General features: G+C 50.6%; 1 protein-coding gene across 3 annotated transcripts in view; it reads left to right on the forward strand.

Annotated features, from left to right (window-relative positions):
- The window catches only part of SCAP (SREBF chaperone), an 89,954-nt gene that overhangs the window by 62,473 nt on the left and 5,628 nt on the right, over positions 1–21,853 (forward strand). For all 3 annotated transcript variants that reach the window (XM_032648320.1, XM_032648319.1, XM_032648321.1), the window contains exons 3-12: positions 2,562–2,691; positions 13,604–13,761; positions 14,577–14,797; positions 14,983–15,088; positions 15,898–16,070; positions 16,468–16,594; positions 18,017–18,129; positions 19,151–19,245; positions 20,863–20,961; positions 21,123–21,341. In XM_032648320.1, the coding sequence (XP_032504211.1) occupies positions 2,562–2,691; positions 13,604–13,761; positions 14,577–14,797; positions 14,983–15,088; positions 15,898–16,070; positions 16,468–16,594; positions 18,017–18,129; positions 19,151–19,245; positions 20,863–20,961; positions 21,123–21,341 (1,441 nt within the window). The remainder of the gene's footprint in view (positions 1–2,561; positions 2,692–13,603; positions 13,762–14,576; positions 14,798–14,982; positions 15,089–15,897; positions 16,071–16,467; positions 16,595–18,016; positions 18,130–19,150; positions 19,246–20,862; positions 20,962–21,122; positions 21,342–21,853) is intronic.

Genomic DNA, 21,853 nt, shown 5'->3' on the forward strand with positions numbered 1-21,853 from the left:
GCCCTGGTCCAGGAAGATCCTACGTGCCGCGGAGCAACTAAGCCTGTGCGCCACAGCTACTGAGCCTGCGCTCTAGAGCCCGCATGCCACAACTATTGAAGCCTGCGCGCCTAGAGCCCGTGCTCTGCAACAAGAGAAGCCACCGTGATGAGAAGCCTGTGCACTGCACTGAAGAGTAGCCCCCACTCGCTGCAACTAGAGAAAGCCTGCACATAACAACGAAGACCCAACGCAGCCAAAAATAAATAAGTAAAATAAATAAATTTAATTAAAAAAATAATAGAAGGAAAATTCACAAATACATGGAAATTAAACAGTATATTCTAAAACAACCAGTGGGTCGAAGAAATCAGAAAGGAAAATAGAAAATAGCTTGAGATGATGAAAACAAGAATATAATATACCAAAACTTATGGGATGCAGCGAAAGTAGAACTAAGAGGGAAATTTATAGCTGTATAAAGGACTGTGGACTCATATCTAGAATATATAAAGACGACTCAATTAAAAACAGTTAAAGAGTTGAAGAGGTGCTTCACAAAAGAGGATTTATCCAAATGGCTAATAAGCATATGAAAGAGTTTTCGACACTATTTGCTGTATATTAAAACCACAGAGAGATACCACCACCTCCTCCTCTAAATGGTTAAAATTAATTGGACTGACAATATCAAGAGGTGACAAGGATTTGAAGCAGTTGAAACTCCTATCACACTGCTGGTGGGAACATGAATTTAAATAACTACTTTAAATAACTACTTTGGAGAACTGGTGTTATCTACAAAGCTAAATATATGTATACTCCACAACCCAGAAATTTCATTCTATGAATATACCCAACAGAAATGAGTGCTTACGTAAAAATGAGTGTACACATAAAAATTACCGCAATAGCTCTATTCTTAATAGCTTCAGCTGGGAACAGCCAAATGTTCCTCAACACTGGACTAGATCGATGTACTGTAGTATGTTCATTCAGCAGAATAGTACATATGGAAAAGAATGATCTGCTACATGTGTCACCGTGGATGGCTCTAGTAGATGCAATTTAAGTGAAAACAGCCAGTCACAAAAGAATACACAGTGGAATGGATGATTTCAGTTATATGCCATCAGAAACAGGCAAAACTAATTTATGGTGATAGGAATTCTCATAGCGGTTTATGGTAGTGGATACTCTTCACTGGGCCAGGGCACGAGGCCACCTTCTGAGGTTCTGGAGATATTTTATAGCTTGATCTAGGTAGGGGTTACACAGGTGTAGGGATATGTAAAAATTCACTGCACTATATACTTAAGATTTTTAAAAAATTAATTTATATTTTATTTTTGGCTGTGTTGGGTCTTTGTTGCTGTGCGCGGGCTTTCTCTAGTTGCAGAGAGTGGGGGCTACTCTTCGTTGCAGTGTGCAGGCTTCCCATTGTGGTGGCTTCTCTTGTTGCAGAGCACGGGTTCTAAGCATGCAGGCTTCAGTAGTTGTGGCATGTGGGCTCAGTAGTTGTGGTTCGCAGGCTCTAGAGCACAGGCTCAGTAGTTGTGGCGCACGGGCTTAGTTGCTACGTGGCATGTGGGATCTTCCCGGACCAGGGCTCGGACCCATGTCCCCTGCATTGGCAGGCGTGATTCTTAACCACTGTGCCATCAGAGAAGTCCCTGTACTTAAGATTTGTGCATTGTACTACATAAAAGTTAATTCTCAGTTTTATTTAAAACTGAGAATTAACTTTTATGTAGTACAATTTTTTTTTTTTTTCCCCTGCACCATGCCACATGCGGAACTTGCCCGACCAGGGATCAAAACTTCCCCCCCTTCAGTGGAAGCGTGGAGTCTTAACCACTGGACCACCAGGGAAGTCCTGAAGAAAAAGTTTTAAAAGAAGTGAAACCTGAAACAAAAGCACATCCATTTGCCAACTTTTTGATGTTAGGTCAAGCTTTTTCCTTTGCATGTGGTGGGTCCATTGACTTCTGTTCAGCCTGATCTAGTGTAAACCACACCCTCAGTGTGTTATGCACAGTTTCCATGGTCTGTCCCTTTAAATTCGAGCAATTTGCTCAGCAGTCTGAATCAGGATTCTTTTGTTTCCCCAGTTTTTTTTTTGTTGTTTTTTTTTTGGCTGCACCGCACGGCATGTAGAACTTCCCAACCAGGGATCGAACCCGTACCCCCTGCAGTGGAAGCACAGAGTCTTAACCACTGGACCAGCAGGGAAGTCCCTCCCCAGTTTTTTCTTGTTGTCTTATGTCTAATTTGGCCAGAAGTTTGTGTAGTATCTTGCCTTTATTACATCTCCAAAAATATTCAACCAGTAAACTACTTCGTAAAGTAGTTTATGCATTGGGCTTCCTGTGACTAAAAGGGAGTTTGAAAAATTCTGATTTAGAGGCTTCTGAGTTTTCTCCTAGCTCTGAAGTTTTATGACTAATATTTTGTACATTTGTACAGTTCTCCTAGCATGGAGAATTTAGTGCAACTGCAGTGGTTCCTGCGTCACTGTTACCTCAGCACAGCTTCTACCTGCCATCGTGTCCTAACTCTTCTCTCCTTTTTGTTCATCCCAGCTACCCACTGCTGAAACTCCCGTTGCCAGGAACAGGACCCGTGGAATTCACCACTCCTGTGAAGGATTACTCGCCCCCGCCTGTGGCCTCTGACCACAAGCCAGAAGAGCCTAATGAGCAGCCAGAGTGGGTAGGTGCTCAGTGTATCGCTGAGGAGAGCCCTGGGCGTTGGGTGCAGACTGGCTGAGGCAGGGGTTCTGTGAGCGAGTGAGGGTAGTCAGCTTCTGATGTGTGAATACATATACTTGAATAGTTTTATAAAGGCACAGAAAATATTCAGTTATACATTTAATACATCTAGTTATACATTCCTGTTTTGAAAGGAAACACCAAACTACATAGAAAGAAGTGTGTCCTAGAAAAGCTGGGGATTGTGGTTGCTGTAGCTGTGGACAGCTGGGTCTGGGTTCATATGTAGGCTGCTCACACACCATGCACAGGTGCCAGGCAGTGCCCTGGCAAACAGGCCGTCTCCTTGTGCAAGGTAGTTAGGGGAACCACTGAGCATCCCTAGAGAATGTTTTATCATCAGAGTCCCAACACCATTTAATATTTGCAGTGCACCTAATTTTTTCAAATCTGCTAGGTCCTGTTTTATCCTCACAATCCAGTCAGGTAAAACGTGCACGTTTTGTTTATCCCTTTTGCAGTTAAGGAAGCTGGGGCCCAGAGTGATGATGTGCCTCAGTTTAAACTTAGTTTTCATGGGGTCAGCACTGGATTAGAACTCCAGACCTCCTGACCTGAACCCACTGCTTCTTCTGAATCATACTGTTCTCAGCTGACTGTCTCTGAGCTGAGCACTAACGTAAACGAGGAAGAAACAATCTTTCCAGTTGAGCGTCTGAGGTGCAGGACTTAACCCACCAGAACTCTGGACTCATTATTTGGAAATCTTCTAAGAGTGATTAGTTCGTCTCTAAGACTTTTACCTGCCAGGTATGGATGAAGTGTTCTTCCCTCATGTGTTGTGCTCTGGTCCCATGGATTGGTGCTGGGCTTGCTGAGTCTGTTGTTGAGGAACAAAACCAAGCTCAGGGCACTCTCTGACAGTGATTGCACATTCCTTCCCATTTTCTTTTCGGGTAATATAGCAGCCAGGTAACTTGTTATAAGCTGTGCTCTAATGTTGCTGAAATAGAGACATATCTGGTAAGATAGGTATGTGTTACAACTACGCATGGTATCAAGAGGAAGTACACAATCAGGCTCAATGGTACTCTGCCCATGAAGGTCAGATGTGGCAGAAACCAGTTCTGTGGCTTCATGTCTCAGCTTGACCCTTGGCTCACTATGGGACCTTACTGGATCAAGCCTTTTGCCTCCATTAACCTCTTCATGCAGTTTTACCACATAATGGAGCTGATGGTTCCTGGTCACAACAGGGTCATCTGTGTTTGTGAATGTTTTGTGACTAGTGGAGTTCAGTGGACCGGATGGTACAGAATAGATGTTTCATGGTACAGCTGTTAGGGTTTACTTGTTTGTGAGCCCTTTAAACTTCCTTAGTGTTCCGTCTTTGGCCTGGGATGGTGATAGTAAGCAGGTGTACAAAATAACTTGAGGGTTCAGGAATTACAAGATTGTCCCTTTTTTCTCTTTCTGATTGGGGTCCCCAGCCCCTGAAAGGTTGAGAAGGAGACCCAGGCCCTGGTACAGTCAACCTGGTGTCATGCAGCTCAGTGCTCAGTTATCTCACCTCCATTGACTGTTGGTCATAAAAATAAAGGTCAACAATATAGGAATTCTAAGGGTTGCTTTAATTATAAGGAACAGGAAACACAACCCAAACCAGAGTAAGTGAAAAGGGCGTTTTTTGGGTCATATAACTCACAGCCACAGGCAGGGCTTACTCAAGGGCAGCATGGTTTAGGCCTCAGAAGGAGGCTACCTCTCAGCTCTGCCCTGTCTGGATCAGCTCACTGTTGTCTCCCTAACAGAGGCTGCAGCAGATTCAGTCCCATGTTCTTGCAATATCCAATCCAGTGGAGGATGAGAGGGTGCCCGCTTGGCTCTGAATGGGGTTCCCTGCCTGTCCCCACCCCAAACCCTGTGGCCGAGGGAGGTGCTTTGTTGACTGACTTCATCACCTGATTGTCTTCATCACCAGGCTGAGGATGAGGGAGGATGGTCTTCATCACCAGGCTGAGGATGAGGGAGGATGGTTTCCCAAGGAAAATTAGGATGCTCAGGCACTGGGCGTCTATTGCTCACACCAAGGAACCAAAATGTCCTTCCTTCCCCTGTTCATTCCTTTATTCAGCACATGTTTATTGCACGTCTGCAATGTGCCTGGCAGAATGATCTTGAGCCTCACTGCTCCGGAGGAGATCTAGTGTGCTTGGGAGGAGAAGACAAAGATACCAGTTTAAAATAAATTTAGCATATGTCAAAGGGAAACAGGAGCCAACTGAAAGAGCTCCAAATGGCCAATGCTGGAAAATAAAATACATTTTGCAAAAAAATAAGTAAAGTAGTATTGGATTATAACCCACAGTGTAAAATAAATGTCTGAGTCCATATGATTGAATAAATCAGTGAACGAAAATAGACAAATCTGGGCAAAAATTCTAAATTTATGTAGCTGGGCTTCCCCGGTGGCGCAGTGGTTAAGAATCTACCTGCCAGTGCAGGGGACACAGGTTCAATCCCTGGTCCAGGAAGATCCCACATGCCGCAGAGCAGCTAAGCCCGTGTGCCACAACTATTGAACCTGCGCTCTAGAGCCCATGAGCCACAACTACTGAGCCCGTGCGCCTAGAGCCTGTGCTCCGCAGCAAGAGAAGCCACCATAATGAGAAGCCTGCACACCACAACGAAGAGTAGCCCCCGCTTGCTGCAACTAGAGAAAGCCCGTGTGCAGCAACAAAGACCCAATGCAGCCAAAAATAAATAAAATAGAATAAATTAATTTTTAAAAATGCAGTAAAAAGTAATCATTGTATTAAAAAAAAAATATATATATAGGTAGCTACTCTGCCCTCAGGGAGGTGTAATATAATCCTTCTTCCTTAATTGTGGACTGTGCATAGTGACTTTCTTCCAAAGAGTACCGTGTGGAGAGGGGAGAAAAGAGTCTCTTTACAGTGGAGAACCTGAGCAAGGTGATGAGGGTCAACATCAACAGTGATAAATCAGGTTGATGGTATGTACCCTTGATGTGTGACAAGAAGGGTGCTTTACCTCTGTGGTCTTCCTTCCAAAAACCCATAACCCCAGTCTAATCATGAGAAGAACTTCAGACGAGTCCCAATTGAGGGATGGTCTACACAGTTCCTGACTAGCACTCCTCAAGACTGTCAAAGTCATCAAGAAAAGAGTCTAAGCACTTCCCTGGTGGTGCAGTGGTTAAGAATCCACCTGCCAATGCAGGGGACACGGGTTCTAGCCCTGGTCCAGGAAGATCCCACATGCAGCGGAGCAAATAAGTCCATGCACCACAACTACTGAGCCTGTGCTGTAGAGCCCAAGAACCACAACTACTGAGCCCACATGCTGCAACTACTGAAGCCTGCGCACCTAGAGCCTGTGCTCCACAACAAGAGAAGCCACTGCAGTGAGGTGCCTGTGTACAACGAAGAGTAACCCCCACTCGCTGCAACTAGAGGAAGCCCATGTGCAACAACAAACACCCAATGCAGCCAAAAAAAAAAAAAAGTCTGAGAAACTGTCACAGACAAGAGAAGCCTCAAGAGACAGGACAACTAAATATAACATGGTATCTTGGATGGGATCTTGGGAGAGAAAAAGAACATAGGTACAAGCTAAGGAAATCTGGTTTCCTTACTTTTCCTTAGTGATAGTTTCTCAGACTTTCCTTGTTCTCAATGACCTGGACAGTTTTTTTTTTGTAAATAAGTATTTTATTTTATATTATATTTATTTAATTAATTAATTAGTTTTTATTTTTGGCTGCGTCAGGTCTTCATTGTGGCATGCAGGATCTTTTTTTTTGTTGTTGCGTTGTGTGGGCTTCTCTTTAGTTGTGGTGTGTGGGTTTTCTCTCTCTAGTTGTGGCGCTTGGGCTCCAGAGTATGTGGGCTCTGTAGTTCATGGCACACAGGCTCTTTATTTATTTACTTATTTTAAAATTTTATTAATTTTTGGCTGTGTTGGGTCTTCGTTGCTGTGCATGGGCTTTCTCTCATTGTGGTGAGTGGGGGGCTACTCTTCATTGCGGTGCATGGGCTTCTCATTGAGGTGTCTTCTCTTGTCGCGGAGCATGGGCTGTAGGTGCACAGGCTACAGTAGTTGCAACACGTGGGCCCTAGAGCACGTGGGCTTCAGTAGTTGTGGCACGTGGGCTCAGTAGTTGTGGTGCCGGCTCAGTAGTTGTGGCTCGCGGGCTCTAGAATGCAAGCTCAGTAGTTGTGGCACACGGGCTTAGTTGCTCCACGGCACGTGGGATCTTCCCAGACCAGGGCTCGAAGCCATGTCCCCTGCATTGACGGGCAGATTCTTAACCACTGTGCTACCAGGGAAGTCCTGCAGGCCCTTTAGTTGAGGCGCACGAGCTCAGTAGCCCTGCAGCATGTGGGATCTTAGTTCCCCAACCAGGGCTCGAACCCGTGTCCCCTACATTGGAAGGCAGATTCTGAGCCACTGGACCACCAGGGAAGTCCCGATCTGGACAGTTTTGAGGAGTGTTCCTCAAGTGGGATTTGCTTATTTTTCTCTAGATTAGACTGGGGTTATGGGTTTTTGGAAGGAACACTACAGAGGTAAAGTGTCATTCTTTTCACATCTGTCAGCCTCCTAAATTATTTTTTAAATTTCCATACATTAAAGTTCAGTCTTTGTACTGTAAAGTTCTTGGTACTGTCAGGTTTGTTTGAGTTTTCTTTAAGCCTTTCTAATAGAAGTATGGAACAATCTAGATGTGTTTTTAATTTGCATTTTCCAGATGACTACTGTCAAGTGCTTATTGTATTTGCATACCTTCCTTTGTGAAGTGTTTCAGTGTTCTGCCCGTTTTGAATTGAGCTGTTTGGATTTCGTTTTATTGAACTGTAATTCTTTCTGTATGCTGGAGGTGTCTCTATATAGTATATAGTCCTCTTTCTCCCCTTTTGCTGAAGTGTTCCCCCGAGTGGGGTGGTGTCTGCACCCTGCAGTTGGACCTTTCTGTGTCCTCCAGAAAGGACTCTAATCAACTCTACTGGGTCCTTGTGCTCAGGAGTTAGGTCTGCCCTGTGTTGGAGTCACTGATCAGTCATCTTGTGGGGTAGGGGAGGACAGTTCCCTCTGGAAGGAGGGATGTTTTTACCAGAGGAAGACCAGAGCAAAGCAGAAAGGTGACTTTCTATTTCACAGGCATGTGACCTTGGGCAGGTTATGTAACACCTGTGTACCTTAGTTTCCACATTCATAAAGTGGGGATAATAATTATACCTGCATTATACATTGCCATAGGATTAAGTGAAAGAATGCAAAAGTTAGGTCAGTGCCTGGCCCATCATTTGCATTCGATAAATGTTTCTGGCTGTCATTGTCATTGATTAGATCTGGTCGGAGCAGAGGGCAGAAGAACAGAGGTTCACATGCTTGGACTGCCCTCTGAGTGCACTGGGCATGCACTCCTTATCTTTTACTCCTTAGTTCACATCACGCTCTCCAGGAAGCCTTCCCCAGGTGTCTTGCAGATGTGTGCTCTGTTTCTCCTTGTGAACTGTAGTGTGACCTAGTTGCAGTCATGTTTCATTCAAATTTATCCAACCTTTTGCACATAGTATATGCTTAAGAAAGGGTTTTTTTCTTTTGAATGACTTGTTGAATAAGCACGGCTTATTTAGGAGACAGGTAGTCTGAAGTGAGGCATTTTTCTTGGAGCTTGATAGGGGATAAGTTAGGTGGGACCAAGTTAAATCTTGGGCTCTGGAGTTTAAATGAATTCTCTGGGCAGTAGAAAGCCATTCCCTTAGAGGCAATGACATGATGAAAGTGGTGGTAAGAAGGTCAATCTAATTGAACTTAGAGAAACTTGGAGACTGAGTTGACCGTGCCTAGGAGGGAGGGTGAGGGGACAAGAAAGTGGAGGAGAGATTGATTTTAAAGGGATGCCAAACCAATTTTAAGAGTTTTAAGACATAATGATACAAATAGATATAACTAACATGTATTTGGCCAGACACCTTACTAAATGGTTTCGTGTGTTCTTTTGTTTGGTCCTCACAGCGATCTGCTGAGGTCTGAGAGTTTATTCCCATTTCCCTCAGTAAGTAAGGGACCGAGGCTTGGAGAGTGTAGAGACCCTTGTCCAAGGCACACAGCCAGGGGTGGAGCTAGAATTTAACCCTGGCGTGTCCCCTGAGCCTGCCCTTCCCACCACACCCCACCCCCTCACCTATCCAGGGCTGGAGAATAAGGAGCCGGAGCCCTGTTTTCCAGAAGAGCTGAGTAATGGGAGTCCTCTGTATGGTGTTGTAAAGGGAGCCCCTGGGTGTGTCAGTGTAAAGGTGAAATACCTGGAGCTCTAGCTTGCTTTCTCTAAATGTGAAGGAAGGATTGTGTTTAAAACAGCAAACTTGAGGTGTCCTGCACTGGCCTGGCTCCCCTAGACCAGGTCACCATGGAAACCTGAACCTCACACCAAGACCTACCTGCCGTGTCCACAGAGGTGGCTGGGCTTCCGGCCCAGCACTGCAGGGCTTGGTGGTAGCCTGAGCCTGAACGCAAGGTTTCCAGGGAGCCCTGGTCAGGGACCCCACAGGTCCTCAAGACCTCAGCTCCCCTCCTGCACTCCTTGTGCTGGGCCTTTCCATCTATGTCCTGTTCTCCATGGGAACTCACATAGTTCAGAACTACCCAGGCCGGTAGAATATACCAGCTTGGGAATTAGGCGGCCCTGGGCTTTAATCCTGGTCTGCTGCCTATCAGCTGTGTGTCCTTGGGCATATCCTATTAATCTCTCTGAGACTTGGTTTTCTTATCTGGGTCCTCTAGCTCAGGGTCTCTTACAAACTGCAATCAAGGTGTCAGCCAAGGCTGCAGTTATCTCAAAGCCTGACTGGAGAGAATCTGCTTCCAAGCTCGCTCAGACAGTGAGCTGGAAGCAGGTTTCTTGCAGGCTGTTGAACTGAGGGACTCTTGTCCCTCATTGGGTGTTGGCTGAAAGCCCCTCAGTTCCTTGCCACATGGATATGGCTGACTTCATCAGAGTGGTGGCTCTAAAGGAGGGGGGCAGAGGAGGACTCGTAGTCTGATTTTTCCTTCCATTAAAAAAAAAATTGTGGCAAAATACACACAACATAAAATTTACTCTCTTAACTGTTTTTTGTTTGTTTGTTTGTTTGTTTTTTTGGCTGTGCCATGTGGCTTGTGGGATCTTAGTTCCCCGACCAGAGATTGAACCCTGGCCTCAGCAGTGAAAGTGCTGAGTCCTAACCACAGGACCACCAGGGCATTCCCTCTCTTAACCATTTTTAAGTGTGCTGTTCAGTGGTATTAAATACATTCACATTATTGTACAGTCATTACCACCATCCATCTTCATAACTCTTCATCTTGTAAAACAGAAACTCTGCACCATTAAACAGTAGCTCCGCATTCCCCCTTTCCCAGCCCCTGCTAACCACCATTCTGCTTTCTGACACTATGAATTTGACTTTAGGTACCTCATGTAAGTGGAATCATATGGTATTTGTCTTTTCGTGCCTGGTTTATTTCACTTAGCATAATGGCCTTAAGGGTCATAGTCTTTTGTAACCTAATCTCAGAAATCAGAGCTCATCACTTTCGCTATATTCTGTTTGTCAGAAGCAAGTCACTAGGTCCAGCCCACTCTCAAGGGGGATTATACTTGGGCATGAGCGCCAGGAGGTGGAGATTACTGGGGCCATGTTAGAAGCCTCCATCTAGTGAGCACTCCTCCCTCTGTACTCAGGGGCATCTTTACTCCACTGGCCCTTAGGCTTTCTCCATCACCCACTTAGGATACCTCGTGTTGTCTCTGTTTCCATGTCTGTTTCTTACTTGAGTATCAAGTAGGGATTATGATAGGGCCCAGCACAGTGAGTGGTAGGCCCTGCCCACATCTCCTGCTACCATTTTCGTGCCTGCCTGCTTTCCAGCCACCAGTATCCACATCTCATTTGTCAAAGGATCTCTGGTACAGAAGGCCTGAGGTGCTGGAGAATTCGCACCCCCTAGGAGCAGCCCTCAACCAGTAACTGTAGGAGTTGGTATGTAACCTCAGCTGTCTTCCTTTATGTGGGATAACTCAGCTAAATCCAGTTATCCACAGAGGATGCTTGCTCAGTAGCACACCCTTTGTGGGCTGCCTTCCCTTCGCTGCTCCTGTACCTACTCCCCTCCCTGTGTTTCCTCCACCTCCCAAGGAAACTACTTGTCTAAGGGCCTGCTGCTGGGGGAACCCAAACTAAGATAGTGAATGACAAGAGTTAGGCTCATGCCTGTAAATAAACCACCATAAGAAAATTTTGATGCCCAGAAGAGGGAGTTTGAGGGTACATATATTGGACGATGAGTTTGACACAGTCATATTAAATGACTGACCCAAGATCTTGAAAAGAGCTGGACAGATGTGGAATAGCTGCTTGGAAAGTTCAGTTGGAAATTGGGGAGGTGAATAAGAGCCGGCCAGCAGAGGGAGGTCCAGCCAAGGCCGGAGAGCGTGGCTGTGCCGTAGGCTCTCTTCTACGTGGTTTTTGTCTGGTAAGGCTTACCAGCTGAGGAACGAAAACAAATGAGCAGTGGATTTTACCCAGGGCTGGTGGAAGGTCAAAGGGAAAAGAGGTGTCTGGGGCATAGGGGTTACATATTCTTATGAAAATCTGATGAAAACCATGGATCCTCTCCCCTAAAAATGATGACAGCGATAATAATAGATACACTTTTGAGAAGAAATATGAGTTAAGCAGGGTGCTCATAGAACTCCTGGAGCCATCCCTAGAGCCCGGAACGAGAACTCTGGTTCTGAAGTATGTTCATTGTTACTTTGTTGAAATGGTGGCCTGGATGGTCCTGGGTGGGAAGGGGGCTGGATTTGGACTGGAGGGCCAAGAAGCTGTCCTGCCTGGAAACCAGAGGTTCAGTTGCACTGGCTCAGTGGGCCTAAGGGTGGGGGTGGAGTATATGACGAGGGCCATGGGCAGAGGAGATGGTACGTGCGGAGTCACAGCCTTGTGTCCAGTGGGAACAGACCTGGATCTGGAGGCTCCACGGTGCCAGCTCTACCTGGGTGATGTGCTGTGTCCTTCACAGAGTTTGAGGATGATCCCCTGGGTATCGCTCTCCTTGTAGAGCTGTGGGTCTCTGGGCAGCTCCGTCCACACTCAGGCCTGTGTAGTGTGTTGAGTCGATGAGCTGATGTTTGGGTCAGGACCTTTGGCAGTCAGTTCTGTCTAGGAACCTCTCTACCTCCTGGCAGCTTCTAGTGGGCTGAGTCTGCTGCAGAAGACTAAGTGGGTGAGCACTTCTCTCCCCAGAGCCTTCCATAAATACACACTTCACAAAGGCTCAGATGGATACCTGGGGTTGTTCCTTTGCGCCCAGGGGCTCAGGGGCCCAGGAGATGTTAACTTGCTGTGTGTGATCAGCATCTTAACCCTTGCTCGTGCCATAGCCTGGAGTATGGCATCACTGAGTGGCTAGATGGGCTTCCTTTCATCTACACACCTGCCCTTCAGAGTTCCTGATTGCAGCACGGGCTTCAGGACAGTCCCCTCGTCCCTTGGCCAGGCCCGGCTCCTCCAGCCTGCTCTTCACAGTGCCTCACGCCTGTGGGCACACCATCCCTGTCTCTGGGTGGATGACAGCCTAACTTTAGGGGGGTCTCCAGAGCACTGCTTTGTCAGGTTGCCCCTCCCTCTCAGAGATAGTCAGGAGCTTTTGTTTGTCAACTGGTTAAAATCCAGACAGCTCAGTCAGGTGTCATCCTGGCCACCTCTCATTTTTGCTGTGAGTTCCGTTATTACCTGCCAGGACTCCTCTATGCTGTCCAGGCTGCTCCTCAGAGGCCCTCACTGCCCCTCTTCCACCAACCCTTCCCCACCTCGTGCCTCCAGTCAGCTCCTCTCCGGCCATAACTCTGCTGCAGCTAGTCCAGTACCTTGTTTTGGGGGTGCTCCTTGACACATCCGTCGCTGGAAGTCATTCCTCGCCTATTACATGTGTGTCACTTTTGTCACTTAAGTGCATATTAGCTCTTTAAGGATAGATGGCAGGTTCTAGTGAGAAAAGTGTGTTCAACGAGGAGACCTGGGTTTGCATCCTCACACCATCCTTCTTGAGTCCTGGAACCCTAGAGAGTCACTTTGCTTCTCATAGGACTGTTTTGGGGGTCAGTGAGACGATGTGCCACATCTGTTATTGTTAGTGTTTCCATCGGCACTTAAGTCTCTGCATGCGCTGTTTGTGTGTGTGTGCGCGCGTGCGTGTGCTTGTGCGCAGACCGTAGTGATGCTGCAGGGTGAATGTCATTATCTCCCTTTCACTGAGGAAGTTAAAATCCAGAGAAGTCAAAAACATTTCCAAGGCCATACAGTTGGAGAGTAGAGATTTAGAACTGGGTCTGTTGAGCTTCAAAAACCAGTGACCTGCAAGTGGCCAAACCAGGATCGGCAAGATAGGCCACACCCTTTGGGGAGCTTATGGCCTATTGCAGGGTCAGCAGGCATTTTGCATCAAGGGCTAGAGAGTACAGGTTTTGTTTAGGTTTTGTGGGTCATGTCATCTGTCGTGAACACTCACTTCTCATTGTTGCATGAAAGCGGAACAGTGCAGAATGGGGTGGGTATGGCTGTGTTCCAGGAAAACTTTATTTAGAAAAACAGGTGCCAGGCTCAATTTATGGCCTGTGGCCATAGTTTGGCAACCCCTATTCTATTGGAAAATGTGTAGGAAAGTGGTCCATTAAGTGGTAAGAAGTCCCTTTGGACATCTTCATTTTTGAAGGCCTGTCCTGTTGGCCCCACATTGCTTTGCCCGTAGTGGGTGCTCAGTAAATCCTTCCTGAGTACGGGCCATGTTTCTCCCTCTTGTGCTGAGCTGACCTTTCTAACCCTCCCCCATTTCTTCTGTAGTACGTGGGTGCCCCGGTGGCTTATATCCAGCAGATATTTGTGAAGTCTTCAGTATCTCCCTGGCACAAGAACCTCCTGGCAGTAGATGTGTTCCGCTCACCTCTTTCCCGGGCATTCCAGCTGGTGGAGGAGATCCGGAACCATGTGCTGAGAGACAGGTATCCCTCCCTGGACCGCAGCCTCCCTGATCCAGCTCTGTATTGAAGGGAGGGAGCAGCCCTCAGTGTAAGTCCATTGAGCCAGCCAGCTCTGTGGAAGGTGAACAAGTGAGAAAGAGGTGGGTGGGCTCGCTTTGCTTTTCTCAGCATGCTTGTGGGTCCACTGTGGCTGTGTTCCCCTTGGACCTGTGCAGATGGCACAGGTAGAGCCCTGAGCTTCGTTGCCAGGTCTCAGACAGACTAGGTATCCCCTGGGCCAACCCTGTGACAAGCTGACGTCTGTTTGACTCCTGACCCAGAGGGCCACTGCCTGGGGGTTGTGAGATGTGAATCTCATGGTGGTGGCCATGCTGACAAGAAACAAGCTGTCCCTGGGGGTACACTTCTGAAATCCCCACCCACCAGTGATTCTCTGGAGTGTGCTATCTTTGTAAGCTGCCTCACTGCTGGGTTTTAGTTAGCTGAGGGCTTTGACAGGCATTTTGGTGAACAAGACAAAGCCCTTGATTTTCACCCTATCCCCTCTGCCTGCTGAACTGGCCAAGGTATTCTAGTGAGTGGGGCTGTGCACACTCCCAGATCTTGCCTCTCCTCGGAGGTGATGGGCTTTTGGGGTCCACATGCACTTTGAAGGTCAGACAGCCACATGGTTTGGTTGTTGACCACCTGGAAGAACCGCCCCTGCTGCCCTGGTCCTCAGGCTCTTTGATATACCAGGCATCTGGGAGCCTGATGACGGAGGAGACCTCGTAAGTGCAGTGGGCCTATCCTGTGCTAGCAGACACAGCAGGTGCCTCGTCCTGTCTCCCACACAGCTCCGGGACCAGGAGCCTGGAGGAGGTATGCCTGCAGGTGACCGACCTGCTGCCAGGCCTCAGGAAGCTCCGGAACCTCCTACCCGAGCACGGATGCCTGCTGCTGTCCCCTGGGAACTTCTGGCAGAATGACCGGGAACACTTCCATGCTGATCCTGACATCATCGGAACCATCCATCAGCACGAACCTAAAACCCTGCAGACCTCGGCCACGCTCAAAGGTACCCCCAGGGCAGGTTCCTTGAGAACCCGCCAGAGGGCCTGTTGGTCACCACGTCCTCTTTGATGGCTGCTCTGGCAGATCAGGGGTTACCCCTAGTTTCCAAAGATGGGGGTGGAGAGGGGTCCTGGTGTCTCTACAGTAGCTGCCATTCCTTTGTCAGCACCTGCTGCGTTCTGTCTGCAGACTTGCTGTTCGGTGTCCCTGGAAAGTACAGCGGAGTGAGCCTTTACACCAGGAAGAGGCTGGTCTCGTATACCATCACCCTGGTCTTCCAGCACTATGATGCCAAGTAAGGCCATCAACGCTCAGGGCTCCTGACGGGGCTGTGGAATGACAGGAGGCTTTGACTAGTACTTGTTCTGGTTAGAGTGTCCAGAATGCCCCCTGGGAACTTGGAGTTCTCAGGCCTCCTGTAGAAATGTTGATATCCCTTAGGCTGAAGGGTGCTGTCTGCTGACACTTGAGTGGGATGACCTGACAGCTGGTTAAGAATAAAAAAAAAAAAGAATAAGGGACGCTGGGACTTCCCTGGTGGTCCAGTGGTTAAGACTCCACACTCCCAATTCCAGGGGCGGGGGTGGCATGGGTTTGATCCCTGGTCGGGGAACTAAGATCCTGCATTCTGCACTGCATGGCCAAAAAAAAAAGAATAGGGACGAAGGCAGGGCTGGCACATTCAGTGTCCTGGTGCCTCCAGTGGTCTCTCTTGAGCCTAGGGTAGGGGTCCTCAGCTGGTTACTACTGAGCCCCATGTGACCTCAGAACCTTCCCAGAAGACTGCTGCAGATAGCTCCCAGCAAGGGCCCGTAGGATGCTGCTGATTGGCTGTTCTGGGCCTTTGGCAGTCGGAGTGGGGTGATCGGTTGGGAATGGGGTGCTGAGGGGGAGGTCCTGAGACACCTTTGCCAACGTTTTAATTCTTCCAACCCCCCACCCCCACCCCACCCTGGAGACTGGAGGGAAGGTTAGACACTACAGAGAAGCTCCCTCCAACACAGGGGGAGGAGGGAAGCCCCGACAGACCTTCCTTTCAGGGATTGTCTTTGTCCCCTGGACCAAGAGGTACAGTCCATCTACCCGACCCCACTCCATGACCAGGTTTCTGGGCAGCCTGCGGGCCCGCCTGATGCTCCTGCACCCCAGCCCCAACTGCAGCCTTCGGGCAGAGAGCCTGGTCCACGTGCACTTCAAGGAGGAGATTGGCATCGCTGAGCTCATCCCCCTTGTGACCACCTACATCATCTTGTTTGCCTACATCTACTTCTCCACGCGTAGGTCCACGGCAAGGAGGCTGGGGCTTTGTCTGAGCTAATACGGGCATTTCCAGATCACCCCCTTCCCTGCCTGTGCAGGTGGCCCAGGCAGAGATGTAGAACGTGCTTGGTGGTTACAAAAACTGGGGCTTCACCACCCCCACAGAGTCTCAGGGGCTCGGGTGGGTCCAGGGCTCCTCTTACTTCTCAAGAAAAGTCCCATCTTGGGTAAGGGTTCCCAAAGGACACACTATGCCCCTGCGACTGGGAAGTGTACACCTTCTTTGGTCAAACCGGGGCCTTCCCTTCCTCAACTGTCAGGGCATGCTCCCCTCCTAGGAGCTCAGTTTAGAAGGGCCTGTGTGTGCCAGGCTCTGGGGAGATGCTATCCTGATGTACCCTCTCTGCCCTCCAGGCAAGATCGACATGGTCAAGTCCAAGTGGGGGCTGGCTCTGGCCGCCGTGGTCACAGTGCTTAGCTCGCTGCTCATGTCGGTGGGGCTCTGCACACTCTTCGGCCTGACGCCCACCCTCAACGGCGGGTAGGTCCCGAGCAGGCTCCACTGGGTGGCAGGGTGGGACCGCAGGCCGGAGGACCTTGCACCTCTGGGCACTTGGCCTGCCCTGCACTGGACACTTGCTGTTACCCCGTATTCTCACATGGTTATTTTGGCATTTAAGAGGTACATTTTTTTCCTCTTTTAAGTTATCTGATTTGTGTTCATACATATGTATATACAAAGTATATCTATATTTACATATAATACATATATAGTTATGTGTGTGTGTGTATGTTCGTGTGTATATTTCTGTGTGTGTATATGGGGTAGATATTTATATATGCATATGTGTGTGTTTATGCATATATATATATATGGGTATGTATTGTGTGTGTGTATAGGGTATATGGATTTGTATGTGTGTATTTGTATATTATGTATACACGTGCAAATTGCTTCTTGATGGCTTAAGCCATAGATGGGTGTGACAGAGAAGGTACATTTCTTCCTTTCTTACTATTAAAACATTTAAATGCCTAATAAAATAGGTAACGTTAGAGTGAGCTTTTTAAAAGACATAGGACATAAACACATTCTAATTTGTCACCTTTCCACGGTTTGCTTTCCCTGCCATTTCTCTCTGAAACGTGGTCTGAAAACCCTTCCCTGGGTGTGTCCTCGGGCTTCAGTCTCCTCAGCTCTGCTGGGCCCCACCTGCCTGTCCGTTAGTACTGCCAGTTGGCCTGTGCCCTGCCTTGGCTTGTCAGACTGGTCTCAGGAACAGTGATTTTGTGTTTTGTTACCTTCCTTGCTCACAGAACTTCCTTTCCTAAAGGTGATGGTGCTAAACACCCCCTCCCGCCAGAGCTGTCTGCTCTGCCCTCAGAGCCCCCCACTTCTACTGCTCTACAGTGGAGACCCCAGTGAGGTTTGCCTCGGCTGGTGTTCTTTGTGCCTAGACTACCCTCATAGACCGTTACTGGTAGTGGGAGCCTCTGGTCTCAGAGAGCTAGGAGAATTTTCTTTAGAAACAATTGCTCGTCTCCAAACACAGCTTCTCCACAGAGGCGAGTAGGGCTTTAGGCTGGTCTCATCCCCCTTCCATTTAGTCCTGATGACTTGGCTGGGTGGTCTCTGGCCAATGTGGAAGTCTGGTGTGGGGAGGCCCCGAGAGCTGTGCTCTGGCAGCTGGGCAGCCCAGGGGCCTCTCTCCGCCGTGCTGAATGGATGGAGATGGGGGTGGTCGCTCTCTCCCCGCACGGCTTTGAAGCCTGCCTGAAAGCTGAGAGCTGTGCAGAGGCCCTTCTGGGACGGGGGTCAGTCTTGTGCTGTGCGAGTCGCTCAGCAGCCCCCACTGTAGGGTGCCAACCCCACAGCCCCCCGGGACCCAAACCCGTTGAGAACCAGCTGTGTGTCGGGGGCCCTCCTCAGCGCTCTGCTCACCCTCTCCCTCTCTGTCCCCAGTGAAATTTTCCCCTACCTTGTGGTGGTCATTGGGCTCGAGAACGTGTTGGTGCTCACCAAGTCAGTGGTCTCCACCCCGGTGGACCTCGAGGTGAAGCTGCGCATCGCCCAAGGTAACAGGTGGGGAGTGCGGGGTGCACTAGGGCAGGGGAGGGGGGCTGTGCTACCTCTTCCGGCTGAGGAAACAGGGAGCCCAGGAGCCTCCCTTGCTGTGGCCTCCAGCGTCACATGGCAGCTTGTTAGCATGAGCCCTGAGGAACCGTGGAGTCACCAGGCCGTGCTTCGTCCTGGTTCATGTGTCAGTCAGAAAGTAAACCAGACTCTGCTGCGGGGCTTATATGTTTGACCCTTCGTCAGGCTGGCACCTGGTCTTTTCTCCTTCTGCCTCACTCCATCACATGAGGCCCAGGCCCCTGAAGCTGGTCACCTCAGAGACGCTGCCTCCACAGCTGTCAGGAAAGCCCCCTGTGGCCTCCGTGGCAGGAGCTGGGGATCTGGGGTTCTGGCGAAAGCGAGAAAGGAGCCTGGAGGTCTGAGCTCTTGCACCTCCTCGTCCTCCTCACCCCCTATCTGTGGGAGCAGGGCTGGGGGCAGGCTGTTCAATCAGCAAACCTTTGTGAGCTTCTGTGAGAGGCCAGGCTCTGCACTAGATGTAGGGTTCTGAGGAGACTAGGGGAAATGGCCGCTGTCCACTAGGTGCTCAGCTTTAAACATGAGACTATGTGATAGTCTGGGGCCCAGGGAGGGGCTGAGGTAGTAGCACACAGTGACCTCCTCTGTCTCTCGAGCCATTCTCCCACGTGCAGACAGACCATGCACACCCGACGAGGACAGCATGTGAGGCTGGATGTGCCAGCTTTGGGGTCACTTGGCTCTCCTCTTGGGTTTGCTCAACTCACACCCTGCTTCTCCCTTCCTCTGATGGTTGTAGCTCTCCCCTGGACCCTCCAAACCCTCCTTCCCTGCAGCAGCTGTGACAGCAGCACCTTGGAGCCCGGGCACTGGCAGGGTCCTGAGGGTTGGGGCGCTTTGGTGGAATGGCTGCCTTAGAAGGCTCCCCATGTGGTTGTGTGCAGACACGTAGTGGACAGCGGTCACGTGCTGGCCCCATGGTCCTGTTGTCATCCTCTGCAGGCCTAAGCAATGAGAGCTGGTCCATCATGAAGAACATGGCCACAGAGCTGGGCATCATTCTCATTGGCTACTTTACCCTTGTGCCTGCCATCCAGGTAAGGCCCCCTCCAGGGCTGTAGCTTAGGTGAGCATGGAGCCAGCTGCTGTTTCCCCAGCTGTGCGGGGCACACCCCCTCTACACTGCCACCCTCACCTATGAGGTGGGCCCTCTGCTGGCAAGATGGCTGTCACCGTACCGTGCACAGGGTGGTCCTGGCATAGCTGGTTCAGGAGGAGGACTCAGTGAGCCGAGGATGGGCCACGGGATTGAGCTCCTAGCCTGGCAGCCTCTGCCTTTGACCCTGTCCTTGCCCCTCGCTGCCTGTCTCTCATTCACCCAAGTGGCAGGAGGGGGCTTGGTGGGTGCAGCAGAGGCTGGCTGCCCACTGTGCAGTCCAGTCAGACCTCGTTTCCCAGTTCTTAGAACACGCTGGGGCCCCTGAACCGGGCCCTTCCTGCCTTTCCTGACCCGAGCCCTGACCCACCCCTGCAGCCTCTGAACACATGGCCTGCACCCTGGGAGGGCCACTGGCCATTGCCCAGAGCCCTGGCCCAGCTGTGAGGCTGTGAGCAGAGGTGGGGGTGAACCCACACTGAGTCAGAAGCCCAGACTGTTACTGCCGGTTCCAGGACAAGTTGTGTGAAGGGAGTGAAGAGCCATCCCCTCCCTGTCCTTCCCCCACAGCATGCAGGCCTGCTGAGGTTTGGGGATGAGCTGAGGCCACAGGGGCCTCAGGCTCCCACCCCTGCCAGAGGGCGTCTGCAGGATGCGGGCAGCCTTGGGACATTAGAGCTGACATGACCACGGTGCCATCATGTGCTCCATCCTTCGTTTCACCCCACATTTGAGTAGAAGCCATGGTGATGTGCCAGAGGTCGCAACAAGGGCAGGGGAGAAAAACTTAAATCTGAGAAAACTCCATCTATCCACAGGGCTTGGGGAGCAGAGAGACCACCCCTTTTCAGTTTCAGGGCAGGATTAATTCCCCCCTGAGCTCTTTCCTTCCTTTCATTGGTCCAGTGTGGTCACTGGCCAGGAATATTTCTGAGAGCCCCCAAACCAGGCCAGGCCTGGGCTCTAGGTAGGTGTTGGTCCATGGCACGTGAGCAGGGCCAGGGGCTCAGTCAGGGAGGGCTTTTTGGGTAGCAGGCTGGTGGGGCTCAGAACTTTCCAAGTTGGGGCTTCCCTGGTGGCGCAGTGGTTGAGAGTCCGCCTGCCGATGCAGGGGACACGGGTTCGTGCCCTGGTCCGGGAGGATCCCACATGCCACGGAGCGGCTGGGCCGTACACAGACCCTGCGCGTCCGGAGGCTGTGCTCCGCGGCGGGAGGGGCCACAGCAGTGAGAGGCCCGCGTACGGCAAAAAAAAAAAAAGAACCTTCCAAGTTGGGTCAAGGCACCTCACCTCCAAGTTCGGGCATCAGCCTTCTCTGGGTAAAGGTGTGGGGGTTGGGGGGGAGGTCTCTGCTGCCCCCTTGTGGGGAGGGAGGGAGCTGCTGCATTATCCTCCTTGGCCGCTCCCAGATTTCTAGAACTACCAGCATCTCTTTCCTTTCTCTCTGCTGTGCCTTGCCTGAAACTGCCCTACAGGTTCCGAGGTGCCTGCAGGCACGGAACTGGTTCTCTGGGTGCTGGGCCGTGAGGTCATTGTCCCCTCATCTGCTTAATTCCAGGAGTTCTGTCTTTTTGCCGTCGTGGGCCTGGTGTCTGACTTCTTCCTTCAGATGTTGTTTTTCACCACTGTCCTGTCCATTGACATTCGCCGGATGGAGGTAGGACTGGGCTGAGCCCTGCCCACCCACCTCCTCCGCATCCCTGGCTGTGCTCAGGGGATCTCTGGGTGAGAGAGGGGCAGGCCTCGGGCAGGGCAGCAGCCCCCTGCGGACAGCCTCCGGACAGCAGCTTTGGGCCCTGACCACTGCACCCCCAACAGCTAGCGGACCTGAACAAGCGGCTGCCTCCTGAGGCCTGCCTGCCCCCAGCTAAGCCGGCGGGGCGGCCAGCACGCTTCGAGCGGCAGCTGGCTGTGCGGCCGTCCACACCCCACACCATCACACTGCAACCGTCCTCCTTCCGAAACCTGCGGCTCCCCAAGAGGCTGCGTGTCGTCTACTTCCTGGCCCGAACCCGCCTGGCACAGCGCCTCATCATGGTACCTGCCACCCCTGCCCGAGGGCTAGCGCTCAAGTCCGTCTTGCATTTTGCATTTGCCTTGGAGGTGGGGGGTGCCCCTCAGGCCTTCATGGCCTCTTGAAGCCTGGCTTTGGGAAGCCACCCACTCTGCCCTCCTGCCCAGACCCTGGTGATTTCTGGGGTGATAAGCCTATCTTTGGAGAGGTAGCCGAGGTTGTCAGGGAGAGGAGTCATCTCCCCAGGGTGACCCAGGACGGGGTGCTCTGGGATAGAGCCACTGTGGTTGCCTGAGTCAGGGTTCACTGTGCAGGCATCAGAAAATGCTGGGCTGGGCAGAGGGGAGAAGGAGCAGGGCTGGCCTCTGGTCAGTGGGCCTCTCCTAAGGAGTTGAAGTGAGACGGCAGCAAGGCTGAGGCCCTCTGAGGACTAGGACCCTTGGTGTCCATGGAGCAGGTCATGCAGCTGGTCCCTCTGGCCATGCTGACCATGGGAAAAGTAGCAGCTTTCTGGCCCAAGCTGAGATGGGGTTTG

Source organism: Phocoena sinus, chromosome 11 (assembly GCF_008692025.1).
Source record: "Phocoena sinus isolate mPhoSin1 chromosome 11, mPhoSin1.pri, whole genome shotgun sequence".
Taxonomy (NCBI): Eukaryota; Metazoa; Chordata; class Mammalia; order Artiodactyla; family Phocoenidae; genus Phocoena; species Phocoena sinus.